The sequence below is a fragment of the Lineus longissimus genome, chromosome 13, assembly GCF_910592395.1.
Source record: "Lineus longissimus chromosome 13, tnLinLong1.2, whole genome shotgun sequence".
NCBI classification, from domain to species: Eukaryota; Metazoa; Nemertea; class Pilidiophora; order Heteronemertea; family Lineidae; genus Lineus; species Lineus longissimus.
The window spans coordinates 947,076-967,326 of record NC_088320.1 but is presented as its reverse complement, the minus strand read 5'-3'; the positions used below and the strand labels follow the sequence as shown (position 1 = coordinate 967,326).

General features: G+C 40.9%; 3 protein-coding genes across 6 annotated transcripts; 1 reads left to right on the top strand and 2 right to left on the bottom strand.

Moving 5' to 3' along the window:
- Positions 1 to 201: 201 nt before the first annotated feature.
- On the bottom strand, positions 202 to 3,013 carry LOC135498303 (cytochrome c oxidase subunit NDUFA4-like). Its single transcript, XM_064788559.1, has 4 exons — positions 2,873 to 3,013; positions 2,292 to 2,380; positions 1,967 to 2,027; positions 202 to 1,254 (listed from the first exon to the last, which is right to left on the bottom strand). The coding sequence occupies exons 1-4, from the start codon at positions 2,912 to 2,914 to the stop codon at positions 1,174 to 1,176; spliced, it is 273 nt and encodes a 90-aa protein (XP_064644629.1). The 5' UTR covers positions 2,915 to 3,013; the 3' UTR covers positions 202 to 1,173.
- Positions 3,014 to 3,085: 72 nt separating this feature from the next.
- Positions 3,086 to 8,275, top strand: LOC135498278 (acyl-CoA-binding domain-containing protein 5-like). Of its 2 annotated transcripts, none has more exons than XM_064788518.1 (11): positions 3,086 to 3,166; positions 3,526 to 3,646; positions 3,975 to 4,047; positions 4,399 to 4,621; positions 4,725 to 5,018; positions 5,326 to 5,429; positions 5,591 to 6,005; positions 6,182 to 6,396; positions 6,657 to 6,689; positions 6,961 to 7,073; positions 7,401 to 8,275. In XM_064788518.1, exons 1-11 carry the CDS (start codon positions 3,100 to 3,102, stop codon positions 7,411 to 7,413), a joined length of 1,671 nt encoding a protein of 556 aa, XP_064644588.1. In that variant the 5' UTR covers positions 3,086 to 3,099; the 3' UTR covers positions 7,414 to 8,275. The 2 variants fall into 2 exon arrangements, with proteins under 2 accessions (XP_064644588.1, XP_064644586.1); XM_064788516.1 differs by having other exon boundaries at positions 3,975 to 4,083.
- Positions 8,276 to 9,120: 845 nt separating this feature from the next.
- On the bottom strand, positions 9,121 to 20,156 carry LOC135498283 (limb region 1 protein homolog). 3 transcript variants are annotated; one of them, XM_064788524.1, is made up of 14 exons: positions 19,996 to 20,156; positions 19,526 to 19,619; positions 19,114 to 19,287; positions 18,857 to 18,960; positions 18,434 to 18,560; positions 18,078 to 18,155; positions 14,880 to 14,948; positions 14,498 to 14,562; positions 14,210 to 14,291; positions 13,932 to 14,015; positions 13,580 to 13,656; positions 13,080 to 13,231; positions 12,701 to 12,858; positions 9,121 to 12,428 (listed from the first exon to the last, which is right to left on the bottom strand). In XM_064788524.1, exons 1-14 carry the CDS (start codon positions 20,053 to 20,055, stop codon positions 12,181 to 12,183), a joined length of 1,572 nt encoding a protein of 523 aa, XP_064644594.1. In that variant the 5' UTR covers positions 20,056 to 20,156; the 3' UTR covers positions 9,121 to 12,180. The 3 variants fall into 3 exon arrangements, with proteins under 3 accessions (XP_064644594.1, XP_064644595.1, XP_064644596.1); XM_064788525.1 differs by lacking the exon at positions 18,078 to 18,155 and adding an exon at positions 17,142 to 17,204; XM_064788526.1 differs by lacking the exon at positions 18,078 to 18,155.
- Between the last annotated feature and the right edge of the window lie 95 nt (positions 20,157 to 20,251).

Here is a 20,251-nt window from a genome sequence, read left to right as displayed (position 1 = left end):
TGTTGTGTTACTTTTAATGTCACAACCATGACTACATCACAGCAGGACGCTGCAGCACACAAACTAGCACCAACAGTGAAAGCCTCAAAAATCAAGGTTTAGTCACGGTTGGTACCTACGTGCCTGGTAATCTCCTATCCAACCAGCTCTCAAGAGTTGGGCCAACAGGCACTCAAGTCCAATAAAAGAATGAAAGAAAAGTTACATGTAAATTTCTTTTATTGAATGTGAACACTCTCACCTGATTACAATCCGAAAATCCACACCGAGCTACGATACATGTTTTAAATGTCTAAGCAGAGAGACAGCACAGTTTACCAAGCCACTTCTGAATTCATCATGTACAAGGAAGAGGATTTTACACAACACAAAAACTGCCAACAAACCAAGGCAGATGAAATAACATGTGTAGAAAAATATCAGCTAACGACCATATTGTTTTGTTGACAAAGACAGCTAAAAGCATCTTTTAGAGGCAAATTTCTATTTGAATCATACCCTGTTCGTATAACTAGTCTTTCATTTCAAAGGCATTAACATGACTGCTAACTCAACCAAGTGCATATTCTTCAGCAAAAGAATGAGCATGAATAGTATACTGCCATACTAAAACTATGGAACTTGAGTTGAGGAGATTACATACATCTCAAAGCAACAATTTCAGTCCAAATTTAACATAAAATCAACGATTTTAATGAAGGGATGAGTTAAGGGGGACTATAGCGGAGCTGGGGCTCCGACTGATTATCTTCAGGTGACTTATTTGCGCCGTCGGGCCAATTTAGGGAACTGGTCTGGCTTCACTTAGTCTCAATTTGGTGTCTCAGGAGCTGGTTTAAAAGACCAAAGAACAGCAATAGAACAGGACCTCTATCACCCCATGGAAATCTAAAGTAACCTTTTCCATTACAATTTTCATGCTAGGATACTGGTAATGGAATGGAGAATCTCAAATTACCAGGAGGGGACAGAATACTAACAAACAAATCCACCCATGAAAATCAAACAAACAATAATGATTATAATGGTATTTTTTAAGTGTCAATATTCCATCAAAACTTTGAATTTACTGAATATCCATATGACAAATGAAACTAAATGGCTAAGTTTTATCACGTTTGTTTATGTACAGCCAAATGGTGAAGTAAATCTGGCCCTTGGCTCACTGGCAGCTTACTTCTCTTCCATGCTCTCAATGTCTGGCCTCTCCGATGGGTACTTCAACTTTTTGTAATCTCGCACGGGAGAGTAAAACTGTAAGATAAGGAAACCTCTATCAGCACATATTGAATTATATTTCTATCAATTCTTGATAACAACTACAACAGCAGGGGGGTCCTCATCCTAAGCACCTGCATACCACAAGAGTGTTGCTACAAAGATTTCTTAGCTGTTCACACAGCTAATGGCTTTTATGAAACAGAGACGGACCATACCGGTAATTGTAAACACGCTGACTCATCTATCAGACAATTCTTAAAGTTATGATAACAGAAGAAACTAGTTGTAATTTTTCAAATGACAATCTTAAGTGTACCACTACCGGTCGCTACTGACAACTGTCTACAACTAAATATTGATTTTATAGTATAATGTAATGACAGGATATGCGAAAAATGAGGTTCACCCCAGGTCACTGAAAAGTAGGACACGTTTGTTTTGCTGTATGCAGCATCAAGTACAGTAGAACTTCTCTATTAAGGACACCCTCGGGACTGACAAGTGCTGTCCTTAATAGAGAGGTGTCCTGATAAGAGAGGTCAAATTGAATGGAAATAACCAATTTGGGACCAAAACTAGTGTCCTTAATACAGAGGTTGTCCTTATTAGAGAGGTGTCCGCTAAGAGAGGTTCTACTGTATATCTGATGGCAACCATTGTTAACATGAGAAGTCCAATTAAAACAGGCCATGTGACACTCGGGACTCTCTATTCATGGTGGTCATTCCAAGTCAACCAATCTCACCTTATATTGTCCAGTTTCCCCCAGTTTTTGCCATGGGTAGGGGTTTTTCTTCTTGTCCCAACTGAAACGATGAATTTTTTACGTATTCACATAATAAAAACATTTGAGCAAACTCTGATCCGAGTTTCAAAACAGCAATTTCAACGTCGGGAAATAAATACTTTCTTTGCTCCGATTACAGAAGCTGTTCATCTATTAACTGACTACTAAACTGAATTTACCTCACAGTGATTGTACAAGAGTTAGTTAAGGACCTTTCTGCACTGGGTTACAATACAAGAACTTTCGTCTGGAAATTCTACTGATAAGTTTGAAGGATGCTTACCTCACATCAGGGCAGCGAGTGGCCAACCTTGTTGTATAAAAAGCAGCTCCACAAACTCCAACACCCACACAAAAGTACAGGGGAATCAACTGAAAAACAAATGATTACCAATTTACTTCCAATAAATGAATAATGAAATGAAATTGAATGCATGAATGCAATAATTCATTCAAAAGGCTATCTATGAGGAATACTGTACTATACTGTACGAGATTGCCAATGCTTGGTGGCCGAGTCCCAAGTCTGGGACTGCCACAGACAGTGCCAGACAACTGCCGAATTCCAATCTTTTATTTTTGATCCGTGAGGCAGGTATTTTTTGCATGTATGACCTTTAAGGTTTAGGGAGTGGGAATGGAGCACAGCAACCCTGTTTGCGTGGTGTTCACTTAGTCCAAATAAGGTCAAGTGTCTGGAAATAGAAAAGTGTCCCATGACCTCTGAAGGCCATTCACTTGACAATGGATAATAAAGGCCTAGGCCTACATTCGATTGTCGGACGCATAAACGCATCAGAACTTAAGCTTCATAAACGCATTAGTCACTGCACCATTAATCTTTAATATGATAGAAATACCTACAGCAGGATGCTTTTTTAATGATTTTAAAGACAAGCCCTGCATTTTGGCTGAAATTCTATCTTATTATGGTCAAATTAGAAAAATTCCTCGAGCATCTGTCCAGCAAAGAAAAGTTCGAAAATGCCCGGATGTCGAGTCTCGTTCACGCTCGTTACCATAGAGCTTTATTGTAGACGTCACCAGTACATTGTCTACGAAATTAGGCACCTGGAGTCAAGGTTGGCGAAATGGAGTCCACTGCTAAAGAAAAATTTGATGCTGCTGTGAATGTAATCAAAAGTTTACCTAAGAATGGTGCGTTTTATTTCGAAAAGAAGGTGTCTGATTTATAGATTAGAAAACAGTCTTTAAAAAAAACTGAACCTTTTTGCCATCACCCTTCGTATATCTTCTCCTGCAGTAGTTTTAGTTGAACATTCTAAAACCAGTTTTTCTCCATTTGATTTAGGCCTAGTCTACTATACATGCTATAACTAAGTTACTATTATGGCATGGGCCTATACTTTTCAGGAGAAACAGCTGTAGCGTAGGCCTAACGTATATCATTCTATGTGCTTGGTCAGCCAATACTCGTGAACGACATGATTGATGTACTGTCAAGATACCTATTATGCCTGGTGGTCACAATATTTGTGTCCTCGTCGTTATTTCAGGTTCGTTTCAACCCTCACACGAGTTGATGCTCAAGTTCTATGCCTACTACAAACAAGCCACATTGGGGCCATGTAACATTCCAAAGCCAGGTTTCTGGGACATGGTGGGCAAGGCCAAATGGTAAGGTTCAGCATAGGAAGTGCCGTAGAAGAGCTGTTGATTACTATTATACCTGTTCATGTTGGCTTACATACAAGCCAGTATTGAGGTTGTTGCTGGCAGAATGGTCATTTTGGTCTCAAGTTTCTGTAATTTCTGTCTCCAATTCTTTTAAAAATGCCAGTGAACATTTGAACTTAACAAATCATCAAATGTCTGGTACGTAATTTCAGTGTGTCACTGTCAGTATGAGAGTGAACAACCAAATTTCCTGGTTCTGGTACATGATTGGCTGTAGTTTCATGCTAGAAAAAACATGAAAGGTATAATCAAACGAATGTATTTTCAGGGATGCCTGGCACAGCCTTGGGCCAATGGGGAAAGAGGATGCTATGAGGAGCTATGTTGAAGAGTTGAAGCAGGTATTACCCGAGGATATGAATTCAATGGTCCCCCAAGTAAATGCACTTTATGCTTTCTATGCTCTGCCTAATTATGAGTTGAAAGGATATGCCCTTTTTGCTGAGGACTGAGACTGCCATGATTATGAGGTGTTGTCAGTTTTTAACAGTCTATTCATTCCGTCCCTGCTAACGCACTATTCTCTAGAGGTGTCAAAAACCCTTGTAGAATGTGGAGTGTGGAATGAAGACTCTTACAATACATCTTCAGGAGGCGTTAAACAAATGATTGTCGATTTCGGTGTCTGCTGCTGAACTCATTTCTTCATCACATTTTTGTCCTGATTTTACCAGCCCGTCCTCCCATTGCAGATCATTGAGACGATGCCTCAGACACAGATGGTAGCAGACTTCATCGAGAAATTGGGCAGTTTCTATGAGCTCATCGATGAGAAGCAGGAAGCGGCCATCAAAGCCAAGAGAGATCGGGAAAATCTTTCTCGGGCTCTGGAAGGCATGAATGGAGACTCAGCGCAGGAGGAGCGGGTGCCAGACCTTTCAGATGAGAACCATGTGGACCCACTCGTCTTGCTAGGTAACTAAAGATAGGGAGACATTTGAAATGTGTCTTTGACCAGATGACATCACAAACTGAATCTCAATGCACTTTGACCTGTAATCTGCTGTTGTCTTTCCAGATTGTGACAAGGATATTGACACAAAAGCCGACGGTCTTTCAAGGAATGGTAGCTCAGATGACCTCCACAATAACAACCAGTTGGGAAATGCCGAACTCAGTGAGCGCTTGGCTGTAAAAGTGACAAGACAAAATGGTCACGACGACTGTGTTGACGAGACTAATATAGAGAATGTTCTGAATAGTGAGATAGCAGCACAGATTATTACAGTGAAGGCACCAATGACGAGTACACCACAGAAACCAATAAAAAAGGACTTCGAAGATCGGAGTTATGATCGCCCCAGAGGCAGAGGTGAATATCATGAGTCATTGTCTATCTAGCGGCAAGGATTTACCCAAATTGATACCCTGCCTTGAATTACCTACCATAGGACCGAAAGAAAGAATTGATACCAACCCTAGGGTTGTAGGTTAAACTCTGTCCCTAGTACCACATGCACCATCCAGGGGACCTCTGTAACCCCTCTTCCATTCTGTGCAGCTACTGTGTTGAGTGATTTCCCAAACGTTTCTTACAATTTATGGCTGGTACTGTTTTTCAGGAAAAGTCACTGACCGTTACGTCTTTTATATAATATTATTGGTAATTACACTTCCAGATCTTCGACGTCGTGTAAACGGTCATGTTAGCCCACGTTCTGTAGCCAGCGACACTGATAGTGATATGGACGAATTCTGTGATACCTCTGACCAACTTGTTCAGGTGAGAATCTTTTAAAGGAGGTCTTTATCAGCAGCTAGGGGGTCAAATTTATCATTTTTAGGTGACTAATGAAATAGAGTTGAAATATAGGGGATTGGGATGTGTTTGATTTTCCAGTTTTCTCTAAAGCTTGATAATAACCATCATGATATTGTTTTCAGATTCCAAACCTCATTCCCGCTCGCATCCCGGACCATGTGACTAGAACAGACATCCAATCAACATCCAGTGCGCCGCCTGGTGGAACGACGATTCAAACCAGAGCAGACGTCCACCACCCTCGACCACAACTGTTGTCAACAACTGCAGATATTGCATCGTCATTTCAAACTGTTGATTTATCAAATTCGAGTCTGTCTTCCACGTCGCAAGAACAGTTATTACAGACAGCGTTATCCGTGAGTCAGGGTAGCGCCATCTTGGACCAGTTCCTGAATCAAACACCCCAATCTAGTCAGCCAAACTTACAAACCGATTCTGTGATGAACCGTGGCGGTGGTGATAACCCAGTGTTAGGACGACCAACACGGTCACTCTCGAGCAACATGACAACTCCTGCTGGTGTGCCAAATCAAGGTAGGTACTGTGTTTAACTCATCTATAGGGCTGAGCTTACTTATACAGGGTGTTAGAAAAGTTGGATGACCTCCGTCTGTATACCATATGGATATGATCAGACTGTCAAGACAAGTAGTCATCAAGAGCTCACCCTGAACAGCTTACCAAATGGTCATTATTCATGTCATTTCTAGGTTTTCGACATCAAGATGCTGGGCCGACTGCGAGTAGTTCACGGTCATTGCCAGCAGGTGGTGCTGGTGGCAGTGGTGGCAGCAGTCCGGACCAACATTACATAGGGGATGTGAATGAGCAGATCGCGGTGGCACTCATACGGTTACAACAGGACATGAATCAAGTACTGACGCGACTCAACACACTCGAGACTCATGCGATTTTACAAAGACAAGTGAGTCATCGTTGAAACCTAAGGTCAAATCTCATCAAAACAGATGCCAAGCTCTGTCAAAAGTTATTGGCATGACCATTTGTGGGAAAGCTACTGTTGGTACCTGTTGTCTATACCATCTGAGTCTTGATAGATTTCATATTAGGTTAAGTTATAGCCCCAACCCATTGTAATTATTAGCCTTTGTGGAGTAACTTTGACCAAAGTCTGCCTCCTATCAGAGCCCCTCATTGATGGTGATATTTTGTCTTGTTTTTTAGTTAAGAGATGCGGAGGAAATAAAGAAAGAGCGGGTATGTTATCTGATCATCTTCATATCAAAATTGTGTGTTACCAAGACTACCATTGACAGTTTCACTGAACCTGGATAAAGCATACCCTCAATCAATTTCATTGGGAAGTTTTATAGAAAGTGTCTCGTGTCTGGGTTGATCTTATAAAGAGTGTGTCTCAACTTAACTGTCCTGAGGCACTGACCTGACCCTGCAAACCACATTGAGATCTTGTTGATAGACGAGTTGGTTCAGGGTGTAGTTTTGTCTGATCTGATCATATTCCTTTCAGAATCTTCCATCATGGTGGCCGTTCAGCAACCTCCCCGGACGAACAATCGTCTTCATTCTCGTCTGGCCAGTGATTCTACAATGGGTGCTAAAGTTAATCTTCAGGAGGAGAAAGTAAGTCTGTCACAGGATATGCAGATTCAGGGCTATTAGTTTATAGTCTTCACATGATAGTGTAGAGGCCCTGATTCGGCATTTTCAAAAGATAACCACTCTGTGTAATAAAGTTAAATCAGGGTTGTCTTATGAGTCTTCGCTAAAAGTGTGGGCTCTGAATCAACAATAGCTGGCTCAGGTCTGAACCCACGACAGAAATGTCATGTAATCTCGATACTAGTGACATCTATCAACATTTTTGTGCACAACCCCACAAGTTTTTTAATTATGAGTGAAAGGTTTTAAAGTTGGTTGGATCCTCAATATGTGCATGTCTCTCTTCAGGCCGGCAAGATAGGATAGAGATGCCAGCTAATCATGTTCATAGCATGCCTACGGCCAAGTGGACTATCTCCAGGTGTGGCAGGACTCTACTGTCAGGGTGTTGGGCCATGACTTCTCCCACACACTGATAAGAGTCATCGGAGTGGACTGGATCATGACTTTCTGATTCAGTTGAGATTTCAGATTCCAAGCATAATTTTTCGTGATCTCAAGTTCTTGAATACTGAACATTTCCACTGATTGTTAGAGAAGACTCGGTCACTAAATTGTAGAAAATCTGAATGGAAATGCAATTTTGTCGGTATCTTAATTGTGATGGATTATGGTAAGACAATGGGAAGTGTAGGAACAGGGTAAGATTTCTGATTTTCAATTAGCAACGAAAATGTCAAAACATTGATATGATGTGCCATATACCAAGGTTTCCAAGAGCATGATGGTTTTGGGACCACAGTGTGCAATGCATCTTTGCATTTAGACTCAATTTAGAGGGCAGTCATTAAGATTATCACTGCAGGCTTGTTGTAAGAGATTCTGTTTGAGTGACAAGTTAGATCCAGCAATCCACCATTACCCAGGAGGTGTGAACAGATGAATCACTTCATGATACAAGGTGTAATGTCACTCAGACCAGTCAGGGTTACAGTTTTGTTTAATGATGCGTGCAGTGGCACCAGACAAAGTATCTCTCGTTGTTATTGTGGGAAATATTCATATTTCTGAACTGTAAATTCAACTCTTCAAATGAAGCTGTCTTTATGTATACTTTGTGTATAATTGGTTACTAAATTATGAACAAATTGTAATAATTTATTGTATGATTTGTACAGTCTATCAATTGTACAGTCTATCTATTGTAAATATATATTCGGATCATGGAAGTTCTGGAGTCATTTCTGTCTTCCTGTTGAGAAGGTTTAGTAGTGACAACTGAGCCCTATGATTTTCTCTTGGAAGTCTTGCCACAGAGCACAGTCCTTGGTCAGTCCTTTGGTGAGAGTACCCCAAGCGAGCAGGCGACTAGTGAGGAGGCAGCTAAAGAATTGAATTCCCTAAAATCCCATTTCACACAGCTGGGAAAAGCTGCCTGGCTGGAGCTCCTGAACGCACAAGGGAGGAAGCCGACTCTATCCCAGCCTTATTAGACCCAAGGCCGACTGCTATGATCATTGTGCGCATTCTTCGACCACGTTGCCTGTGGTACAGCTTGCACAAGCAAGCCCAGTCTCCTGTATCCGCAGTCACACCCAAGAACTTCATCTACTTGTACAGTAGTCACAACCAAGTCCAGTACTTGGTCAGTCCTCGGATGGTTCAGCTGATACATCCAACTACATGCAAGCCCAGTCTATTCATTAAGTAGTCATTGGCATGTCGTTGGATAGTCTTTGTAAGAAGTCACAACCAAGCACAGTCCAGTCAAGCAATGACACAACAGAGTCCTTTGATAGCCTCTTGAATAGTCACAACTGAGCCCAGTCCTGTAGCCAGTCAAGCAATGAGACAACAGAGTCCTTGGATAGCCTCTTGAATAGTCACAACTGAGCCCAGTCCTCTGAGCGGTCACAGTAGGCCCTGTTTTCTTGTTCAGTAGTCATTACTGTGGCCTCAGACAGTAGTTCAGTCAGAGCTGAGGTTGGGTCATCTTGTTCTAATCTCACAACCAGAGGTTTTCAGAGACATCATAAATGTATATCAATTAATAAAGCCAACACAAGGGTTATGATATTTGTACATTTTTTGAAAAAAGATCCATCATACTTTTAGTATACATAGATCTTATCACAACAGTTGAAATGGACAATTACTCACATAACATGGTTAACCCTCTGAGAGTAAAAGCAGACAATAAAACCATCTTTCCACATCTTCAGAATCTAGCATCTGGACTTGCTGCCAGATGTTGTTGTGAAGATGTCAACTTCCATCTGGCGTTACAATCTGTCACTTGTGGCACTGTAAACTACCAGAATATCATTGCATTACATCTTAAAGGGAACTGGAACCGCAGAGCGATTTATTCAACTTTTCGACTTTCACCGCCCGAGAAAGTCAAACTTTCAACTTCCTATTCGAGTTCAGATTTGTAGCTCCGCCCCCAGTGCCCGAGCATGCGCAGTTCAATTTGTTATTATTGAGAATCATGTGAGAATCACGTGAGTCATGCGATCTTTCATTCATGAGTTTTCGTAGTAAATTCCATAGTAGTGACGTCACTCAATGATTGACAGCTAGGCGCCATGTTTCATTCATGCCTCTGATCACCCGATACGCGGGAAATGAAAACGAGGTCATACGAACTGGCTTGGCGGTTTCAGTTCCCTTTAACTAAAAGGAACACATGGACATTTCTCATCGTGATATGACCAGATTGTAAAATCTCATAGTTGGTCTACTATATACCTGTACATTTCTGTGTGCCAGTACTGAGATGTAGGTATTCTTGCTAAACAGGCCCGAGTTAATAAGATAATGCATTAGAGTTAGGCCCTTTTGGAATGAGGCCTTTGGTTTGGTGTCATGAGATCCATAAGTTCACCATACCCCTTTTTGCTGTCATCCAATTTTGATTTGGGCCAAATAAAGGCGTGGCAACAACAAACCAATTTTCTTCAATTTTGACATACATGTAGTGAACAATAGATATTGAGATAAAATATACATTTACAAAATTATGAGGAACATTTTACAACTGAACATATGTATACAACAAATTACATATCAATAGATAGGATTACCCTTGGTTTTGACAATTACATGTTCAACGCGGTCATTTCAGTTCAGTGAACATTGCTGTGAACCATGAAGTTTGTGTAAAGAGCACATTTACATGTAAGACTAAAATAAAGCACACTTTTACTTTTAGATGAAGGTCAATCACATCATGGTGATAACCACTGTGATGACGTCAGTTTGTGTAGTCTGGTTGGGAGAGTCAGACAGGGTTTTCAACTTCAGGCCGTTAGGGTCAGTTACAATAGCCAAACTAGTAACATACATAGCAGTTGATCTAACACCCTAAAGGTTTGAAATACATCAAGTAGAAAACAATAATTATTATAACATAACAGAAAGTAGATAAATACGAGGCCATGGTGTGTGTGCACCCATTCTGAATGTGAACATCAAATGCATTGATACCCACTTAAGTCGTAAGTGTTCATATGCTACAAAATGTACATTTTTACAACAACTTATCATACAAAATAGTCAACATTGAGCAAAGTAATGAAATCAAGGGCACCAAAGACCAATTCACATGCTAGGAACAGTTTTGGTCAAACGTCTGCTGGGGATTGAGGCAACAAGAGCCTACTTTTGCCAGAGCAGGTCACAGATATGAAAATAAGGAGACACGTAGAGTAAATACAGGTTAAAATAGTGACCAAGACATTATATACAAGAATGGCAGTAAAGATGTAGAAGTTTTGACACTACGATAAGAAACACATAATCTGGAAATATCAACAAATAGATGATTTCCTATTTTTTAGTCATTCCTGATAAGTGTACTTTCTAAAACCCAATGGCAGGCAGCGAGAAAAGATCAGTCAATAGAAGCAGCCGTCAGCAGAAGCCGCAGAGCCACAACAAACATACGGCAAACATAAGACCACGTGGTTGCATTCTATGTGGCCTTTTGGTTGTGGTGCCAATATGGATTAGTTCTGGCTCTGAACGTCCATCACTGACCAGGGCCGATGTCAACTATTAATAAGTAGACTTACAGTTGCTAAAAATGGTTGATAAGTAAGTACATGTACAGGAAAGCGTCCTCCAGTCCAAAGGCTGTTGCCTTTGTGAAGAAATAAGTCAACAATAGCCACCAACAGGCCTCGAGAAAAGATATCGTGTCTTCCTACAGTCAATCTCCCCACAGCAGGACTTTGTGTTGTTCATGAAATACACTCAATCAAAGGGAGTGTATGTTGTAGAAAGAAATAGTGAATGCAATGTGCATTTGACTCATTTTGTGTCATGTCACGTAATACTGACTTACACTAGACCTACTGAAGAGATGAATCTTCTGTCCTCATCCAGGTAACTACTCACAAACAGCCAAATGCGTAGAGTAAATATGTATTGCAGACTAGACCAGGTAAACAACATTCAATGCCTTATCAAGTTCAGCCTAAGCTCAATTCAGTGCAACAAGTCGTCATAAAGTTACTTCACACAGCTATGATACACAGCACTACACATTTACAATGTTATTCAATTAAAGGATATAGATCACAGTGGGACAACGGTTCTATTGCTGAAATGTATCACTAGATTTGACATATTTAATATAACATCTCAGCACCTACTTGAACATACACCTACGTGTACACCTATGTGTACATAAAACATACACTTATGCGTACACCTACGTGTACATGTATAATGCGTATTGCGGAATGTATGAACTGATCAACCTAACTCCTGGCAGGTTGAGCTTGATATCTAAATGATGTCTGCAGACAATCCATGTGTTTGGTTCGGGGTCAACTCTTCCTAAGCTCTATATTTGCCCAGTTCAAGCAAAGCACAATTTTTGTGATTTTTAACCAGTGCTTTCTCAGTTCCACTACTCGTACTACTCTGCATTTTTCTAACAAGAAGACTCAACTTTCAAACTCAACTTAGAACATGGGGGTATAACACAGCAAGTGCCCATCTCGTCATCCACAGTCTTTCTCCCAAGGTCACCGAAACAACTCCCAGTAAATTCTGAATCCTGTTTTTCTCCTTCCCATAGCAACAAGCACAGATTTGAATAGAAAACATCACAGTGACTTTAATCCTCCTTTAAGAGTGTTGATCCGTTCATGGACAATGAATTGATAGATATTGAATGCCGGCTTTCACTATGAAATGCACTCGCTATTCGATCAATCAGTTCCTTGCGCACCGTCGAAGTAAATTTTTTCACAAGACACAATGCTGTTGCCACAGCGAACACTAAATTGTAACTTAGAATTAAGTAGAAGTTTCCCAACCAGTCCATTCGGCCAAAGTCCCCCAGAAGGTTGAAATTTGTAATTCCTGCAACGAAGAGAAATTGTAGAAATCAGGCTGCCATCGCATTGTCGAGGGATTTTATTTAGAGACGTGATGCAAGACCAACCTGTTTCACTGTTTCTGTGACTGGCATTAGATGAATTGACACTGAATCTAGTCACTGGCCTAATCGGGCAGTTGCAAAAGCTCACTTTGATAAGTGACTTGCATTCAATACATGCCTGATCTTGTTGAAGGTGTCAAAATTTGAAATGGAGTTGGCTCAGCTTGTGGTGCGTGACTGATGCTATACTCACCTAGCATTCTGGAGAGCACTGGCAAAGCTGAACTCAGCACTAATATAAGAATACAATTGGCAATGATTTTGGTCATCGGCGTGTCATGTAATACTGGTCGAATGGAACACATGAAGGATATACTGTACAAACCAACTATTGACGCTAACATAAGATATCTGAGGCTAGGTTAAGGAATGCTACGATACGTCCAGACCAACTAAACAGCCAACTGACAGATAGAACAGTTACAAATGTAGTTAGGAGGACCCATCGACTTCACGTAATGAAATCTGGCAAGTGATTTCTACCCCTGTACATCCCAGCAGCAGATCCCAGTAATAGGAACAAGTCCACAAGTCACTGCTGATCGTGGAAGAGTTGATGTTAAAAAGGATACAGTATGAGAATTATTTCCAGTGTGGCTCCAACAGGACCGAACGTAGACAAGGATGCTATTCCCAAGACAGTCTCCTTGGCCCCCATCGGTAGTGACTTGAAACCAACGATCAACTCGAAAATATTTTGTGCAACCATCAATACTGATAAACCCTGAAACGCAATATAAAATGGTATGGAATTCACCATGATTCGTTTTACAGTCGGCGATATTGGAAAGGTCCTTTGGTTGGTATCCATTAGTTTGTACTGACATGAAGAGGTAATCGTCAGCAGGACATCACCACTGTGGGTTAAAGCAGTCGTTGATATTGAAAATGCTGTTAGAGTCAACAGGTCTACATCCTGTGAATGAGTAATGCATTCAGTTTTGAGGGCTCCCCTAGATCCCCTCCTTCGACAAACTGCTAAACAGGCCAACTGATCGCAACAAGTCACACTTGTCACTCCTTGGACTAAACCTGCCTGCTGCCTGGAGCTAAGTATCTATCCCTTTCTTACCGTTAGTCCTAAAAGCAGTAACATCACAAGCGGGTAGCCTAAGTTTCTTTGTATCGATGATGCTTTCCGCCGCTTTTCTGCAATTACAAATTAAAACCAAATGAAGCAACAATCACATGGAGGACAGAAGAAAAGTCACTGTCTTCTTAAGATCTCTTAGCATTCCAAAGATCCAGCATTAATCGTTTGACAACTAGGGGATGAGGAGAGATGCATTCTTGAAACAGAACAACCACAAAGTTAACACAGAATCTATGCGCGGATGGGTAGGCTTCCTCTCCCTCAGATCTTCCTCGATGCCACAAGCCACCGCAGGTTTGACGGTAACATCAACCTGTTGTTCTCCACTTACCTAATTCTTTTCTATCTTTTTGAACCTCTGCTAACCTCGTCTGCAGGTCATGCGAGTTGGTGTGACCATTGGCAAGTGATTGTCCTGGAAAACATCAATCAGGTTATGAAATATCCTCAAAATCAACACCGTGGAGATATTTCAGACAACAAATACTTCTTTTCCGATCAAGTGAAATCGACCTGCTTCTCCGGAATGACAGATTTAATCCATATACTGCTGCAGGCTATATCTATTTCTAATTCGGCCACATCTGAAAGCGAACACTTGCCACCTACCTAGTGGATGGAGGAGGCGTCGTTTTAACGTTTCTTCCTCAAATTTTGTTGTATACAACTCTTCATCGATATCACGTAGGAACTGTCAAAGAGAAAGTAAGACATATGATCATATGATGTATGATACTTAGTACACAGCAATAGTGAGTTTCTTCTTCATCTTCACTTGGTATTCATTCAGTCACTCAGTGGATTCTGCTCAGGGCTGCCTATACCCTCTTGTCTCTGAACAGCTGCCCCTGTTGTGAGTTCGATTCCAATCAGATTACTGCTCTGCAAGTCACCTACCTGTGGCTTGGTGACTAATTGTCCCATCACAGTGAAGAGGGTGGCAAAACCGAGGGGGGTACATACTGCAAGGAAGAAATCAGTCATTTCTATACTTTATCTCCAAGACAGATATGACAGATTCAGCTTTAGTTTTGGCATTCATGCGGAAGTATTTACTGCTATTTCAAAGAAATCGGCACTTCACTTGGTTAGGGACAAGACGACCTTCGTCCTAGTGTGATGCTGTCGCATTGATGCAATGTCATCATTGCGATATCCAAGACCTCCTGTTGGCCACACAAAATGGTTGTGATGACTTCATTGCTACTCCTAGTCCTAGTATAGGAAATCTAATTTTTTTTTTTTTTTTTTTTATATATTTAGTAAATCTAAAACTTACATAAGAGCATAAGGACTCCAAAGAGAGATATGCCTGAATAGAGATATGGTAGGTAGACATTCCATACATCTGAAATGAGATGAGAGGAGATAAGAGGGCAGACAAATGCTGCCATTGGCCCAGGTCAAAATCTACCGTGTCTGTCCTATGTGTGAACACCACTTGGGAGAATCATATCAGTTGTTAAATACTTTGATTTTTAGTATATAATTGCCATTCAAGCCAACATGATCAGACTCGTCCTACATTACCAACGTGTCATTTGAGTCGTGAGAAAGCTAAATTGATGGCTCAATACTCCTGGTTCAATACATGATTCGTATGATCATTGATTGGCAACATCAGCTACTCAAGGATGACGAGGCACTCAGGCCGACCATGTCATCCATGACCTCCGCATCAGACATGAGGAATGAGTCACAGGATCAGAGAGCTATTCTTAGCACAGCCATGTGAATGGTACTTAAACACTGCATTGGCTCAACCAAAGTGGAATATTGGAAAGCAATATTTTCGGTCTAAATATATTTCATGGAATCCAATACCACTCTTGACATGACTGTACCAGGACTTTTAATTACAGCTGTTCAATTTCATATGAGTTGGCAGTCAGTCAAAACTAAACTTGGAGTAGCATGAATGTGACATTTCGATATACACATTTTGGACTAAGATTGTCTGATCAACACTGTCAGCTGCAGCCAGGAATGCAACCGTTGATTTTTATGACAAGTTCAATAATTGGGACAACAGGATCTATCCTATAAACAACACGTGTTCATCATGGACTTTATACATCCTTGTACTCCAGTGTGCATACCCCAATATATTGTATGTGCACACCCCAATATATAGTATGATCATGATTTATATCAGTTTGATGAAAAAAGTTATTTGATATCCTATATCAGACCCATTGTAGGAGTGCCTAATGTAGTGATGCCTAATGCCCACCAATACAAGGCAGGATTAGGTCGACAACAGTATCAAGGACAAAAGACCTACTTAACCTCAGAGTGTCTGACACAAAAAGAATATCAATGAGTAATGTTTTTGTGATCTCTGACATTCAAAATGATTAACACAAATATTCAAGGTTGTCCAGCTATTGTTTCAGCTTCTGAATAGAATAATAGAATATGTGTTGGCCAACTATACTACACTACTGGTAGTACTATACTAGACAAGGACCACTTGTTCTGAGGGTGACATATCACAGCCACCTGGTCAGCACAATAACAGCTGGAGGACAAAGAGGATTAAATCAATGATTATGCTCCTAATCCCACAAATATTTGAAATGGACCCTTTGAGGGAATATTGGGCATTGTAATAATTAATCAGTATTGTTACCATCAGCAATGATTCTTTCAGGTGACCAACTACATTGGACTATCTAGCTAAAATCAGCCGTGAATTGATTATAGCAATTTTCTATGTTTGTCTAAAGCCTCGGGTTGAACTGTGTGATAAATCATCAGTTATCTACCATAAATCACAGACGCAAGTCTGAATGGATTACAGGTTTCCATCAGAGTAATCGAATTCCAGCAATAAGCAGGTCTGATCAATTTGTCTGGCAGGCAATGATTGAGCACCTCTAAAAGGAACATTCACGCTACATTCAAATGGTCTACACCACTGGTTTGATTGAATCAGTGCTGGAAGATGCTGGAACAAACTTCCCAGATTTTGTATCCTATTCTTCATGATGAGAATCTGCAATGATATTCACTCATGCGCTGGTGAAACTGGATACAAAATACTTCTGCTGATCACGACACTGATTCATCATCCTCTTAATCAAAGGAGAGCATTCACAACTAAGCGACATTTAGTAGAGAAAAAAATAGAAAATATGTAACAGAGATTTATGACAAGGGAGGAAGGGGAAATGTACAATATGTGTAAACATAGCAATTCTACAGCATGGACTTTATACTCTCACCGCTAGGCATCATCATTCACAGAACAGTAGCTCTAGCATAGCTAGGGTTCTCCACTAGGCTTTTTATCCAGGCGCAGCACCCTGGGCAAAACGGATTTAGCTGCCACCCCAGTCAAAACTAAAATGTGCCAAAATATGACAACAGGACCCGGCCACCACTGCGTAGCCCCGGAGTGCCAACAGATTCACCCCCACTTTAGGTACATAACTTACACTACAGTGATAAACAAACGATACTACATGTACTACATGAAGAAATTGTTAAAACTCAAAGGGGGTATAACTGTACATGCTTGTGAAAGTGCAAGCAGTACCTCTCGAAAACGCCGGCAAATCAGCCATGATCTGTTTGAACCGGTTCAACGAAATTATATGATCTGGAAATTAGCAATAATTAGAAATTCAATATGTTGACTGCAAACTGGGTGATTCAATGGAGAGAGAAGATAGTTTCTCTCAAACTGATACAAAACACTATGGGCCGGGTATTACACTAAGTTTACAATCTATAAATTTGCCAACTTTGAGCTTAGCAAAAACTTTCATGGTTCACTTTACTCGCAGGAGTAGTGCTGGGTATATTCCATGACAACCAGTGGATGGACAGAGAAACACTTCAACCAAAATAGCACCAGGTAACAAGTCTTTTTGAACAATTCTGTACAGGATGGCATAAAAACAGCTCTGAGTTCTACTTCTTCTACTTGAAATACAAGGCCTCTCAAGACAGGTAGAGATATAGCAAGTACTATAGAATATTGAGGTCAACTGGGCCTACTTGGCAGGTTCTTCAGGTAGTCAATAAGTGGTTGTTGTGCCTGGGAAATACTTTCACTACAAACTGTTGAATACCGACATGTCTTTTGTGGCCAAATATCAAAGTGCATACCATAGCTGTCAGACTGGGTATAATAGATTGAAGTTGCCAGGAAATTCTTGCTTGAATTTGAATTCTCTACCCCAAATGAACGGGATATGGTGATGGGTGAGGGAGAGGGACTTTCAGGAGAGGAATCAGGAATTCCTAACCATCAAAATAACACCCAATCTTTGATCAAGAGTCAGCATAATATTCAGCAAAGGGACAATAGAAGGGAAGAAATTTTGTTTCTTCTTCAAAAACATTAAAAAAAACATAGTTGAGAGGATGATATGTGTTTGATATAATAAAGGGAGGTTTTCGGCAGAGTATAAATTGCAATGCAGGAATTCTGAGGGATGGAATTTTTTTTCTTTTAAAAGTAATTTACCATAACTGTGTGACTGTGAGCTTTCAACAGCAGGACAGGTCATATCATTTTCATTGTCATTATCATAGTAGTGCCAGCCTATAAAATACACATCAACACCAGGGTTTAAAATGTTTAGCACTGAAAAAGTTGCAAATGCACCGTCTGAGGTAGCCCACCAAACATCATGAAAGACTTCTTTCTCGGGCACTATCACCCTCTAGCGTATGCCTCGATAACTCATTGGAGAAATATTGTTTACATAGTCAATACACTGATCTTTTCTTTTAACATTTTCTCCATCGGCACCGTAGTTTGCAAGAAAATGATGGTTGTGGATGTCACCTGCTCAAATCATAGTTAAATGAGACACTCACCAAACAGCGTCTGCCGACTAGGATGATCCTCATCTATCAGGGCGGATGCAACCCACGCTAACCCGAACACCAGCACAGCTAACAACGATAACACCACAAACGTCTCGTACACCCGAGCCATGATACCCTGCGAAGAGAGAGTGCAGAACACTGATCAAGACCCTCCTGATCATGGATCAGAACTGACACAAACTAGGAACAGTGCCTTCTTACTCAGAGTGAGAGCATTCTTGCCTGCTATTGATCTGAACTTGCCTTCCTGTTCAGTTGGGAATGGGAGGAGTTGATTACAAGCTAATGGGGCTGTCTGCTCACACTCGCTTAAAGTAAGTCAAAAGAATCTCCTTTTTCTGTCTCAGAGGATGTGAATCAAGTGACTTAGTTAAGAGTCCTGACAACACTATCTTGAAACATAATACAAACCTTTCTGGATCCTGTGAACCCCTCAGACTCTGTGAAGAAGTATGCAAATGGCATCAGTATAAACAAGGCAAGGTTTGAACACAAAAAGACATTGTTCCAGAGGCCTGAAATGGAAGGAAAGTAATTGAAATCATAACTTGTCAGAAAAGGAAGGTGAGACTTGTATAAAGGAACCCCCACCCGAACCCCATAATATAGCACTCCTGATACGTCTTCAAAGTGACTCTGATATCCTGGCAGATCAAGATCCCACTTACCATGAATGAGTGATGAGTTGAGCCATTGGACGTAGTAGCTCTTGGGGAACTGGATGAGCACTTCGTTGCTGACAATGGAGATGGGTAAGAGGAGCACGGCAGCCAGCGAGACGGACAGCGTGAACGTGCAGATCCACAGCGATATGCGATAAACCATCGCATCTTCTTCATCGCCTGCAAACACAGATTGAGACCATTTAAATACAATTTCTGGATATTTTCTGGGCATAAATACGTAATTTGTTCAGTGCAATATTTTTTTACCGGTGCTGTTTTCTCTCTTGGGTATAGCAAGTCTTCCATTCATCAGCTAAATCAACAATCTGAGACCTCCGACATGTCTGAAGCCGTATCATTTATGGAGACCACTAGGCATATTGATGAAGTGTGTTGCTCAAGGATGTACATGTACCTGAGTAGTAATCCTCCTTGTCAGCCCTGCGCCGGAACGTGACAATGGTTGCATACGAACTGATGTAGAGGAGGATGAACAGCAGGAGTGAGATCTGAAATTAGACACACATACATGTATGACAGGCATATTACCAAAGCTACGCCGTATTATTAAGTGTATAATACTTCACAGTTTTATGTTACAAAGGCGTGTCCTGTAATTGAGAAGCTTCAGATTCACTCCCTCCGTCAGCCTGAATATACAGTAGTAATACACCATCCGACACTCAGATTTCTAACCAAAACAAGCAGAGGAATCACACCCACAGTCCTATACCATGTAGACTGGTTAACATATAAGGCATAGGTTCACTTCCCAAAAAATATACAGGGTGACCGCGAAATGTACACAACAATGTACTAACGTTGCAGTGTATTTTTTTACGATATTTCGCAAGAGAAGGCGTCACAGCGTTAGGGGCTACTTACAATATATTCCCGCACTGCATTGTGAAATAATTGCTCTCTAAGGTCAGCTTCGGTATCCATCTCTCTAATGTTATCAAGTAACCGATGTTTGCATTGCGATCAAAGAAATTACTCGAGGTTTTATTCCTGCAGAGTTGTCAAATCCACTTCAGTTTCCGCCATGTTTCTTAGTTCCACCAGTTGCCTGCCCACTTTCTGGGGCGCTGATATGGTTTTTCGACACCTATGACCTCTGGTGATCATTAGAAGAACTTCT

Bases quoted from the DNA above. Each gene is read 5' to 3' on its own strand.
- LOC135498303 (XM_064788559.1), bottom strand. From the start codon at position 2,914: ATGCAGGGCTTGTCTTTAAAATCATTAAAAAAGCATCCTGCT. The intron at 2,381-2,872 runs GTAGGTATTTCT...TTTGTTTTTCAG, and splicing joins CATTAAAAAAGCATCCTGCT to TTGATTCCCCTGTACTTTTG. The intron at 1,255-1,966 runs GTGAGATTGGTT...CTTATCTTACAG, and splicing joins GGGAAACTGGACAATATAAG to TTTTACTCTCCCGTGCGAGA.
- LOC135498278 (XM_064788516.1), top strand. From the start codon at position 3,100: ATGGAGTCCACTGCTAAAGAAAAATTTGATGCTGCTGTGAATGTAATC. The intron at 5,019-5,325 runs GTGAATATCATG...TTACACTTCCAG, and splicing joins TGATCGCCCCAGAGGCAGAG to ATCTTCGACGTCGTGTAAAC. The intron at 6,006-6,181 runs GTAGGTACTGTG...TGTCATTTCTAG, and splicing joins TGCTGGTGTGCCAAATCAAG to GTTTTCGACATCAAGATGCT.
- LOC135498283 (XM_064788524.1), bottom strand. From the start codon at position 20,055: ATGGATACCGAAGCTGACCTTAGAGAGCAATTATTTCACAATGCAGTG. The intron at 14,949-18,077 runs GTAAATTACTTT...ATCTCATTTCAG, and splicing joins CTCACAGTCACACAGTTATG to ATGTATGGAATGTCTACCTA. The intron at 12,859-13,079 runs GTATCCTTTTTA...ACCTAGCCTCAG, and splicing joins CTGGAAATAATTCTCATACT to ATATCTTATGTTAGCGTCAA.